A 12,350-nucleotide genomic window follows, 5' to 3' on the forward strand; every position below is an offset into this window, starting at 1 on the left:
CTTGCAGCAATTCCCCAGTACCTAAGGCAGGGAAATCTGTGAGCTAAATCTGTGCCAGGTTAGACCTGGTGTAGGAACAGCGTCCATTCACTTCAGTTGAGTAGAGCTACTCTGCGGGGCAAGGCTGTTAGGTTGCTTACATATTTATGAATTACTTGTTTACTTTAAATATTTTTGCTGTCCTAAAAACCTTAATGTATTTTAGTTGTTTCTGAATGGTTGATTCAGGGACATTCACAAACTTCTTGACATGTTTGTCAGCCAACTATGTCACTTAGCCAGCTGAGAGTCTTTTTTTCCAATTATGTTATGTGTGAGGTCTTTGCTCTGGCCTGCCTTTGTGATAGTAGTATGATCACGAGACCCTGCTGCTGCACAGGCCCTTGCCCATAGAAATGGGATGGCTTCAGGTAGCACAATGGTATCAGCAGGTCCAGAATGTCTGTACTTGGCATTGAGACCTACTTGGGACCCCCCCCACATCCCACTGCAATCCTCAGTCCCAACCCTCCCATAATAGGATAACTTGCATCATGGTAATTTGGGAACGAAGCGGATGATGAATTTTCCAAAATATGTTGTCACCTTCTTGCCTACATGGGTACACCTTGACTGTTTTGAGGCAACATTACTACCCTCCAAGGAAATATTTCATAGTAAAAATAAAGTTGTAAAATGTAGATTTATGAATGATCTGTGCTCTACTGATTCTCTGGTTTATGTTTATTCTCCATATTTTTGAAAGTTAATATTTATGTTAACATGAAATAGTATGTTAATATTTACAACTCCTTTTTTTCTTAGTTTTCAGCAATGTTCCTCTCTGTTGCTGCAGGGAGCCAGTGGAAGATTGGCTTACTAGCAACACAGAGTTTAAGTGACTGAAAGCAATATTTTGCTGCAGTAATAATATGTTGCTCAATTATATGAGAAAATATTGTCTTTCTTGAGGAAACTCTGGGAGTGAATGTGACCATTACCAGTGGCTTTTTCTCTTTTAGGTGTCGATCCAATAATTTGGGAGCAAGCTAAAGTTGACAATCCTGATCCTGAAAAGTAGGTTTTGGTATCTCCTTTCCACAACCCCCCATATAACCAATGGAAACAGTTACATTTTTATTTTGTCTTTTTTAATCTGTGTATATACAACATTTTGTGTTGTGTGCAAACATTGTATTCTTACAGAATTTTTGCTCTGCATTTTATCAAGAGGTAATGGGTTTAAATCAAATAATGTCTCAACTTTCCATTTTGTGGACAATAGCCTTCTGCGCAGAATTAAATTAACTGAAGAGAGTTCCTTTAGTGTACTCATTTTGCAAAAAGTTGAATGCATTGAACTAGATTTCTAATTATTTTGTTTGTGTCCTTCTCCCAAGACTGATCCCAGTGCCCATGGTTGGTTTTAAGGAATTGCTGAGGAGGCTTAAATTCCAGGAACAAATGACAAAACAGCATCAGAGCAGACTGGATGTGAGTGATTTTGGGATTGTAATTTGGAAAACATTTGTAGGCTTCTGTTGACTCATTGAGCCTTTAGTAAGCTCAAAAACAGGATCTCAAAATAATTTAGTTTGTGTTTTTATTTAGAGGTGGCACTGGTTGCATTGCAAATTTGAGAAACCTATTTAAATCTGCTTGAACTGACCCAGTTTACCTGCTACCAAGTGAGCTGCCTCATATTTCCAGAGCTCTGGGTTCAAACTTGACCTCAGCTGCTTTCTATCCACATTTTCAATTGGATTCTAATTGGCAGATTTTTCTTTGGGACAGAATGTCAGAAAATAATAGGGTCTACTTTTCCTTTCTTGGTTCCATGTTTCCTACAGTCATTTTTTAATGCCTATTATTCATTGGTTTATGAAAAATGTGGCAGATAGTCTCAACATGCTTATAAAAGCATGGTAGTTTTGATAACCTGGATCCCGGTGTACCTTTTTAATGACTGGATTGCTGTAGCATTGGATAGATTAGTATTTGCAGGCCTCTCCAGCAAGATCTTGATTTCTGTCAATGCAGTTGTTCAGTTGTGACAATTGTAAAGTTTGAACTTTGTGACTGTAGCAATTGGTTCTTTTACACATTTGAAAAATCAAAAAAATATAGTCACTGGATATGCTCTTCATATTCTCTGTCTGACTACATCACCTCCTTTCTCCTATACAGATTATATCTGAGGATGTAAATGAACTGCAGAAGAACCAGGCCACAACTGTAGCGAAAATTGCCCAGTACAAGAGAAAACTGATGGACCAAGCCCATAAAGTCTTGCAGGTGATGTAATAGATTTGTTATTTGTGTCTGAGAATGTTGAAACACTTTAAAAATAGGCTCTTTTGTGGATCACCTTGATATGCGTGCTCTGATCTTCATTGTCACTGCATTGTCACTGTAGTGTTCTCTTTTGAAGACATTATAGAATGAAGCTCCTCCTAACCCAAATGCTTTGATTCTCAAGGATCTTTCCTACTTAAACCTTTCTTATTTTCAGTCATCAAGTGTTTTGTCATAACTGCCTCTGAAATACTGAGAACCATTCTTAGCTCTCTGTGCTGCCTTTTGAGCTTGAAGAGCTGAGGGGCCCCATTTTGTTGTGAAAGTAAGTTAAACTCTTTAGACCAGCACCCCTCCATGTGATTCTTGTTTGCTGGATAGTTCAGTCAATATCAACAAGGTGAAAATGGATATATGTTAGCAGTGGGTCAATTAATTCATGTGTGCATTACTGGTCATTAGGAATTCCAAATCAGTAGATCCTGCCCAAGAATATTGTGAAAGCAGTTAAGATCTGAGGTGAAAAATGAAATCCTAAGGGGTCTAGACAGGGTGGATAGAGAGGGAATGTTTCCTCTTGTAGGAGAACCTCGATCTAAGGATCACTGTTAAAAATATATTAAGACTCAGATGAGAATTCACCACCACCACTGAGGGCACTGTCCTTGCAGAAGGTACTGGATTCTTGATAAGCAATGAGGTTACTGGAGGTTGGCATTAACACAGAGTTGAGGTGACAGTCAGTTCATCCAGGATCTTATTGAATGGCTGAGCAGGCTTGAGGGACCAAGTAGCCTATTCTATCTCCTAATTCATATGGGAGCTTTTACTAATGATGTTGATTGAAGGACAAAGATGCTTCAGAACAGTTGGACAAATTTGGATTGTTTTCTCTGGAGCGTTGGGTTGATAGAAGTACATAAAATTATGAGAGGTATAGATAAGTTAGATAGTAAGAGTCTTTTTCCAGGGTGGAAGTGTCAAATACTAGAGAGCATAGCTTTAAGGTGAGAGGAGGAAAGTTTAAAGGAGATTGGTGAGGTGTTTTTTATGAGGGGGTGGTAGGTGCCTGGAATGTGCTTCCAGGGAGGCGGTGGAAGCAGATAGGATAACAACATTTAAGAGACATTTAGAGGCACATGAAGAGGCAGGTAATGGAAGGATATAGACCATGTGCAGGCAGATAAGATTGGCTTAAATTGGCATTGTGGCACAGATATTGTGCACTGAAGGGCCTGTTCCTTGCTCTTTGTCAAAATAATGGCAGATCTCGGAGGTGCAAGGTTTTGGGGAGAGAATGGGGCAGGAGGAAGAGAGAAATAAACTGCTGTAAGTCTAGCCAAGAGCCAGTGCAGACACTATAGACTGAGTGCTTTCCTCTGTGCTCAACCTATCTAGTTCCGTGAGTAATTTCATAGATCAGTTGGAAGGAAGGTGACGCTTGTGATCTTTTACAAAATAATTTCTCAAGCCTGTTTTTGTTTTATCCTCCAGGTTTTAATTAAACAAGAGATCCAGAGAAAAGCTGGTTACGCCATTCAGGCAGAAGAAGAGCAGCTTCGTGTGCAGTTAGATACTATCCAGTGTGAACTAAATGCACCAACCCAGTTTAAGGTACAGAAATGGTAGCAAAAATTACAGATCCTGGAAATCTGAAGCAATAACAAAATGCTGGAAGTACTCACCAGGTCAAGCGGCATCAATGGGGAGAGAAAAGTTGATGTTTCAGGTCAAGGACTCTTTATCTCAATTGGAAAAATGAGAAAACGAGCATGTTTTAAACTGCAACTTAAAATTCGTGTTGTTTCTCACTTTTCCAGTTCTGATGAAGGGACCTGAAATATTGACTCTTCCTCTCCCCAAAGATGCTGCCAGACCTGCTTGCTGATGACTTCCAGCAGTTTCTGTTTTTAAGCTACAGAAGACTTGATTCTCAGAATTCATTGTAAGAAAGCTCGAACATTTTACTGTGAATTTTTAACAGGGAGACTGTGAAGAAATGTAAACAGCGAATGCAATATGTTTCAATGTTGATGTTTATGTGTAGGGCCGTCTAAATGAATTGATGTCTCAGATAAGAATGCAGAATCATGTTGGAGCTGTCAGATCAGAGGAGAGATACAGTGTGGATGTCGATCTCCTGGGAGAAATCAAACAGGTAAATTTTCTCTTTCCATTCACTACAGTGAATTTCATGGACCAAAATTATATTGAAGTTTGAATATGAATAATTATTGCACAGATTAGTCATTGACACTGCAAAAGTCTTCCATGTTTTTTGTTGTGTTAGAAAGTAAAATGACAGCTTTAAGCAACTTTGCATTAAAAGGTTGCAAACTGGCAGCACTATACCAACCTGAAAATTTTTCACATTTTAATTTTTGTTCCTTTGTTAACTTTTGTCAACAATTGTTCTGGATCAGCTGATCTTCAAAAGAAAGTATGCTCACAAATTACAAAGCAATTGGTTTTAATGATTGCTAATGCAGCTTATTTCTCTTCGTAGCACCTGAAGTTGCAGCAGGAAGGATTGAGTCATTTAATCAGTGTCCTTAAAGAAGATTTGGAGGACGTGAAGCTAATTGAGCATGGTCTTAGTGAGAGTGTTCATATTCGACGTGACCTTTTCAGTTGATGCATTTTCTGTAATACCATGTGGTTAAGGATATTTTTCTCCCTGTCCAAGTTTATTTGAATAATCCTACCTCCATCTCCATTTTTATAAACCAGAAACCTGATGAAAGAGCAGGGAAAAGAAATTTTTCCTGTTCTTCATCTAGTGTTGCAGCCACGTTCCAGCTTCGGCAATTCTGTTGTTTAAGGCGTGTCGTCATCCTTGCGAAGCAACTGGTTACAAATCTTTGCAATAGAAATTAGTAACTGACTTTGTTAAGTATGTTTAAAACTATAGCCTATAAATGACTGTTTGCAGTGTTGGGAGATGAATGTTTAAAATGAACATTTGAGATTCTGCAGTCTTCTGTTTTAAGGCAGGCTTTAACCCAGTTATTTTAAATGCATTGAACATTTATCTACTAATTCCGCAAATAGTAATTTCTGAATTCAATCTTAACTTTACAATGTTTTGAGTGTAAAATCACAATGAATTTCCTGTTGTATGCAATAAGTTGAGGCAGTTTTTTAAAAAAATATTGCTCTTAGTAATCAGACTTGCATTTAACAGGAATAGCTATGTCAGTACTGACTAAGTCAGGAACAAATTGGGAATTGTTTATATTTTTTTAAAAACACACATCAAATGTTTTGCTTAGATGTGTATACATTTGGCTGCTCTGAGTAATTTTGAACAGTTTTTGGAGTTTAAATGTGGCCTTGATTTGCCATGAATGAGGAAAATTTGAAATATTCTTTATTGGATGTAATAAGAGCTCTGGAAACTGGAATGTTGATAATTAAGGTGAAACATGCCAGAGAATCACATGCTGGATAAATAATCCCAGTTTATTTTTTTTAAATTATACAAGCTTATTTATATTATCAGAAGGAGCCTTGAACATTGGGTTTGTTTTTGGAAAAATTGACTATTTTCCAAACATTCTAGTCATGATATTTCTCATGTTAATGTATCTAGGCCCTTTTTTAATTCAACAGGGAGTTTAACTTAGTGGCAGTCACCTTTACAAATCATTCCCCTGTGTTATTTGCACCTGGTAATGGTCACTGAAATGTACTTTGAAATGGAGTGATAATTGTGAACCATAAATCAGACAAGGATCTCCAATGACGAACTGCATTTAATCTGTTAAATGTTTGAAATAATTATGCAAAGAGGAAATTGGTTATAAATAAACAAGTTGCTTTAATAACCATCTGCTTCTGATTCTAATTTTAATTTCATAGTCCAGATGCAGTTTTTTTAAATTTTAAATGTAAGTTTTCTCTAGTCCCAGCCTCATTCAATTCTCTGGACTGACTGGGTTAGTCCAAGCTAGAAAATTATCACTGACACTTGTAAGGTAATTTGCTCGATTTTATCTAGGTGTCAAGGTCAAGTTTATTGTCTCATGCAGAAGTACACATATGCACAGGTGCAATGAAAAACTTACTTGCAGCAGCATCACAGGCACATAGTGTCAGATATACAACATTCACAAGAAATACATAAAGTAACAACATAAGTTATACATGAAAGAACACAATTAGAACAAAAATGTTCTTTGTAGTGCAAAGTGGTCATAGTGTTGCTTTACTGAGGTAGTGATTGATTAGTGTTGTGCAGATTGGTTCAAACACCAAATGGTTGAAGGGGGGTAGCTGTTCCTGAATCTGGTAGTGTGGGACTTAAGGCTTCTGTACTTCCTGCCCAATTGTAGCTGCGAGAAGACGACATGGTGGGGATCTTTGATGATAGATGTTGCCTTCTTGAGGCAGCATCTCATGCAGATACTACCGATGGTGGAAAGGGATGTGCCAATGATGTATTGGGCTGAGTCCACTACTCTCTGCAGCTTCTTACCGCATTCGAATTGCCGTACCAGACCATCATGCAACCAGTCAGGGTGCTTTCAACAGTATATCTGTATAAGTTTGTTGGAGTGTTCGGTGACATGCCGAACCTCTTTAATCTTCTAAGAAAGTAGAGATGCTGGTGCGCCTTCCTTGTGATTGCATCTATGTGCTGAGCCCAGGACAAGTCATCCAATATATTAATGCCCAGGAATTTAAAGCTGCTGACCCTCTCCACTGCCAATCCACCAATGGAGACTGGCGCATGTTGTCCTCCTTCCCCTTCTTTAAGTCAATAATCAGCTCTTTAGTTTTACTGACGTTGAGCAAGAGACTGTTGATGTGGCGCCACTCAACCAGGTGTCCTATCTCACTCCGGTCAGCTGACTCATCGCCATCTGTGATTCGTTCAACAACAGTGGTGTCGTCGGTGAATTTGTATATGGCATTGGAGCTGTGCTTAGCCACACAGAGGTGTGTATAGGAAAATAGAGCAGGGAGCTAAGCATGCAGCCTTGAGGTGCACCTGTGTCAATGGCCATTGAGGAGGAGATGTTACCAATCCTCATTGATTGCGGTCTGCTGATGAAGTCAAGGATCCAGTTGCAAAGAGAGGTACGAAGGCCCAGGTGTTGATGCTTGATGATAAGTTTGGATTTGTGGTGTTTATGGCAAGGGTGAAGGTTATTCCATTGCCTACGCTGTCTTAATTTCCTTTGGGCACAGAAGGGTAGATTCTTTTCCACTGAGAGCCTGGAACTGGCATCTGTCAGAACAGTTAATAAGTTTCATATGATGGTGTGGATAATGTAGCATCTTACTGGACTGCGAGGATTAGGGAGAAACTATGCAGAACTTCTCGCATTTAATCAAGTAAGGAGGGCTGATTCCAAAATGGGCTTAATGTAAAGTGACAATGTATAATAAATGAGCTTGGTAAACAGAATGGATTTCCCTTTACTGTGCTTCCTTGTAATTGTATGGCCTTTATCTGATAAGGTTCAAATAAGATAAGATCTTTATTAGTCACATGTACACCGAAACACACAGTGAAATACATCTTTTGTGTAGTGATTTTGGGGGGCAGCCCGCAAGTGTCACCATGATTCTGGCGCCAATATAGCATGCCCATAACTTCCTAACCCGTACGTCTTTGGTTGTGGGAGGAAACCGGAGCACCTGGAGAAAACCCACACAGACACATGGGAGAACATGCAAACTCCTTACAGACAGTGGCCAGATTTGAACCCGGGTCGCTGGCGCTGACTACCTAACTAATTCAGTCCAAGGTTTGCTGAAATTTTCATTAACTATTTGCAATTGTTTGTGATTCTTGCTTTTAAGTAGTGGAAGGGTTTGCAAAGGCAAAGCTTTAAGTTGTATACATGTGTCCAAATACTGCATTTTGCAGGTCTTAATAAGGTTTCTTTGAAGTAATATTACAGTGCTTTTTATATACTCTAACTTAAATCTTGTGCTGATAGCTGAATTTCATTGCCTCTTTCAAGTAAATACAGGAGAAAATTGGAAATTGCAGTTTTCTGAGCTCTAATAATGTATGGAAAATGAAAACCTTACATGAATTCAGGAAGGCTTCTTGCCTCATAACTTGGGGCTTGAAGTGAGGCTCACAGTTGGTCTGAGAAGTCAAATGGATACGTACAACTTTTCAAAGCTGTTTGAATGTTACACAGTGAACATTATTAATCTTTATATAAGGAACCCGCTCTATATTATCAATACAGCTATTCCCTTTTTCATCACATTAGTGATGCATGAATGGAGAGTTTTGGGAGTACCATTTGTCTATTTGTTTCCTATGCAAACAGGATTCGAGCAACATGCATTTGACTCTCAAGTCTTTGCAATGATATGTTTTTAATTAAAGAAACTTCTCAATAATACAGAAGTGAATCACTGGCACATTTGAGCAAAACCTTTTAGGCACAGGTAGTATTAGTGTACGATTTATGTTTTTTTTTATATAAACATAGCTGGATAAATGTACAACTAAACAATGTTAAATTGGGGAAAAAAAGACCTATGCAGTGGGATCAAGGCTGACATTCTCTATTAGGGTTCAATGTGCTGATTTATATTTTTAACGCTCATCTAAATTTATCTGCATGTCAATATGACAATGTTCTGTTTCAATTCGGCTCAGTTGTCCATTACGGACTTAATAGTACAAAAGCAAAATACTGCAGATACTAGAAATCTTAAATAAAAGCATAAAACACTGAAAATATGCAGCAGGTCCTGCTGCATCCATGGAGAGAAACTGGGTTAATATTTGGGCTAGTTGACCTTTCATCAGAATTAGGAGAATTTAAGAGATGTAGCCAGTTTCAAGAAGCAGGGAAAAGAGGGGTGGTGGGAAATATCAAAAGGGAAAGTGCTTCCAGCAGTTTTGTCATTTAATCCCCCTTATCAAAGTAAAGGGATAAAGCTCGGGTCTGATGGGAACAGCAGAAATTTCTGAAATTCTTGAACTCATTGCTGGGTGTGGAAGTTTGCAAAGTGCCGAATCAAAAGATGAGCTGCTGTATCTCAAGCTTCATTAAGTTTGATTGGAAAGCATTGCAAGCGTAAGAGCTCAGAATGGAATGGAAAATTATAGAGATGGATAAATCTGTAGAAGAAACCACGTAATGAACAGTGGAAGCAACACAGTGAATCGACGATAGTTTTCCCTGGGAGGAATTTTTGGTGCCCCAAATAGTGGAAAGGAAGCAGATAAAGAAGCAGATGTGGTATCTCCATGCTTGTATTGTTTGGGAGTAATTAAGCAATAGATCACCTGTGTATTGATTGTTTCCTTTTGGCTGCAAGAAGACAAGGGGATATGTATTTCATGATACATAAAAGATAAAGGGTAATTTGACGACAGTCTTGTGATTTTAAGGTGGGTGGGGAATGACAAACTGGGTGTAATGATATGTGCAGAAAATAGGAAGGACTAGGGTAAGGGTAGTCCGTGCAATAGAGAAGACTACTTGGCTGACGAGAAAGAAATTGTCAGCACTGGTATGGAACGTGGCATCGGAACAGATGTAAAGGACATACAGTGAATGTAGTCCAGGTAGCTGTGGAAGTCGGTGACCAATGGCCCCGTGACCTGAAATAGTATTTTCAGCATTTCTGTTTTTAATTCAATCCTTGTAATTAGATTTATCGACCAGACGGAACGCTTCAAGGAACTCATTAATGTCGATGTTTCCATCTTTGTTGAAGTCCATGCTGCGAGCCAGATCACTGATCGCTTTATCGCTTATCTCAATCTTAATGTGAGAACTAAGGAGCTTCCAAGTTTTTTGAAATTCCTCAAATGATATCTGGCCTGAAACAGACATGAGAAAGGGCAGTTTATACTTTGATCTTAATCCAAACATGAAGAAAATTTTTACTATTTTCTTGCTAACTTTATCATCATCTTCCTCTTCTGGATCCCCCTTCCCTCTCTTTCCCACCCACATCTTGCTGGAGTGCAGTTCCACCTTTTGATCTATTAATATTGATCATATCAATGGCACCTTGTTTTGAGAATGACATTGATTATTTTTAATATTATCTATATATTTTTAGATGAAGATTAATTCCATGTAAAATGAGCTCAATGTTGCAACAATATTGCTGCAACATCAGCATAAAATGTAGGAAATCTTCACCTGAAATAACTAGAATAAAACAGTGTATTTGCTAGTCTGTTTGGAAAATGAAATTCAATTTCACACGTTGAAGATTTGGCTAGTAATAGATTAGCAAGTAAATTTGCTCTCAATTCTTTTCTGTGTCCTTTGAAATAGTTGTATAGCCTGGTCATCCTGTCATCCTGTCCATGCTAGCAATGCAATAATAATTCCAGAGCTACTGCAGGCCATGCATGTGGGAGGCAAATTTTCTCCTAAATACTGTAGGATTGGGGTTAAAGGATTTTTTTTCCTAAAATTGGTACTTACCAGAGTTGTCGCTGTCAATAATTTGAAAAATAGTTTCCAGTTCAGACCTGCTTTTGTAAAGCATTTCCAGCAAGCTGGGTTGTACGTGCTGCAGAAAATAGAGGCATTTTATTTTTAAGAAAGATTTTGCCTGGTGATCAGCAGCTTATTACAAGTTAAATTGTCTGGCTGATCAGCTGCTCATGCAGCTATAAACGTCCTGACCATGTCAATAGCTTTCTTGATAAACTCCTAAAGCCAGCCATTTTACTATGTATTAGTTTTACGTGGTCCCAAAAGTATTGAAAACACTCAACGTTCTCAATCCCTTCTACTTGCTTTGTTTTTTTTTGTCTGTTTCTCTGATATTTAGTCCAAGATGAAATGTTACATTCTTTGGTGAAACACTGAAAAACTGAAATCCCCTTGTTGCCTCTGCCATATATTCCATACGTGACTGATTCCATTCCCCCTTCTCAGTTACTGTCTTGAGTTGAAACCAACTCTTTGTACTATTTGACCCTGAACTGAACTTATGACTCCAGATAACTCTTGCTGCTAAGACCATCTACTTTCATATCTAACAACCCATTTGCTGCTGAAACCCTCATTCTTGTCATTATCACCTCCAGATCTGACTGTCACTTGCATCTCTATCACCTGCTATAAGTTTCAGTTCAAATTGCTGCAGCCCATATTTCAAATGGAGCAATGTCCTGTTCACACACTACCCATGTGCTTGCTGGGCCACACTGGCTCCTGGTCCCACAAGACCTCCAATTTAAATTTTTGTTCTTTGTCACCTCATACTTGCCAATTTCTGTAACATCCTCCAGCTTTGCATCCTCCGAGGACTGAATTAGTTTAACTCTGGCTACCTCCGGCCTCTCCATCAACACTGTGCTTATGCTCATCCAGACCTTAGCTCTGGAATTCTGATTCTCTTCACTGCTTTGTCTTTATTACTTTAAAATCTGAAGCAGCTTTTTGCTACCCTTCCGAGTATGTCCTGAGCTTATCCAAATGACATCATTGCTGACGGTGCAGCACTCCCTCAGTATTGCACTAGTGTCAGCCCAGATAATATTAATTAGATAGTTGTTTTTTTTTGGTTTGGCAATATCTCTACTTCAGCCATTTCTAGCAAAAGCAGGCTACCTGATCATTCATCTCGTTTCGTGTTGTATTTGCTCATATGAGAGTTCCTGTTCTCTGACTTAATTCATTATGTCAAGATAATGTCTTGACATGAATGTTAGAAAAATAGGGGGCTATGTGAGAGGGAAGGGTTAGATTGATCTTAGAGCAGGATAAAATGTCAGCACGACATTGTGGGCCAAAGGGCCTGTACTGTGCTGTAGTGTTCTATGTTCTATAGACATAATAAACCACTACCTAAGTTTATTTCATTTTTGCCTGATATCTATTCACATATGGTGAAAGTACATTGTGAAAGCCATTTTTCTCACCTGTACAATGGGTTTCTCTACGACAAGGTCGTCAAACCATAAGTAAAAATTCAGCAGACCATTAGGAGCACTGGGCACAAGTTGGGATCGCAAGACACGCCAAGGCAGACCCAGAGCCAAGATGGATTCCAGAGCATTTGCCCAGTCATTCAAGGAAATTTGACCTATGTGTTAGAAGATGATACTTTTCTTGGTAACAAAT

At 38.7% G+C, this 12,350-nt stretch overlaps 2 protein-coding genes across 7 annotated transcripts in view; one reads left to right on the top strand and one right to left on the bottom strand.

The window, feature by feature from the left end:
- The window catches only part of nup54 (nucleoporin 54), a 49,517-nt gene extending 43,409 nt beyond the window's left edge, over window positions 1-6,108 (top strand). For 3 of the 4 annotated variants that reach the window (XM_052038275.1, XM_052038282.1, XM_052038290.1), the window contains 6 exons: window positions 1,002-1,056; window positions 1,380-1,473; window positions 2,167-2,274; window positions 3,769-3,888; window positions 4,322-4,432; window positions 4,781-6,108. In XM_052038275.1, coding sequence (XP_051894235.1) covers window positions 1,002-1,056; window positions 1,380-1,473; window positions 2,167-2,274; window positions 3,769-3,888; window positions 4,322-4,432; window positions 4,781-4,909 — 617 coding nt within the window. In that variant the 3' untranslated portion in view covers window positions 4,910-6,108. The remainder of the gene's footprint in view (window positions 1-1,001; window positions 1,057-1,379; window positions 1,474-2,166; window positions 2,275-3,768; window positions 3,889-4,321; window positions 4,433-4,780) is intronic. The other variant, XM_052038297.1, reaches the window with a different exon arrangement.
- A 2,216-nt stretch (window positions 6,109-8,324) lies between these two features.
- The window catches only part of LOC127581742 (serine/threonine-protein phosphatase with EF-hands 2-like), a 40,031-nt gene continuing 36,005 nt past the window's right edge, over window positions 8,325-12,350 (bottom strand). For all 3 annotated transcript variants that reach the window (XM_052036432.1, XM_052036424.1, XM_052036440.1), the window contains exons 16-18: window positions 12,149-12,312; window positions 10,701-10,788; window positions 8,325-10,081 (exon numbers count right to left, since the gene is read on the bottom strand). In XM_052036432.1, the coding sequence (XP_051892392.1) occupies window positions 9,894-10,081; window positions 10,701-10,788; window positions 12,149-12,312 (440 nt within the window). In that variant the 3' untranslated portion in view covers window positions 8,325-9,893. The remainder of the gene's footprint in view (window positions 10,082-10,700; window positions 10,789-12,148; window positions 12,313-12,350) is intronic.

This window comes from Pristis pectinata, chromosome 2, assembly GCF_009764475.1.
Source record: "Pristis pectinata isolate sPriPec2 chromosome 2, sPriPec2.1.pri, whole genome shotgun sequence".
Lineage (NCBI taxonomy): Eukaryota > Metazoa > Chordata > Chondrichthyes > Rhinopristiformes > Pristidae > Pristis > Pristis pectinata.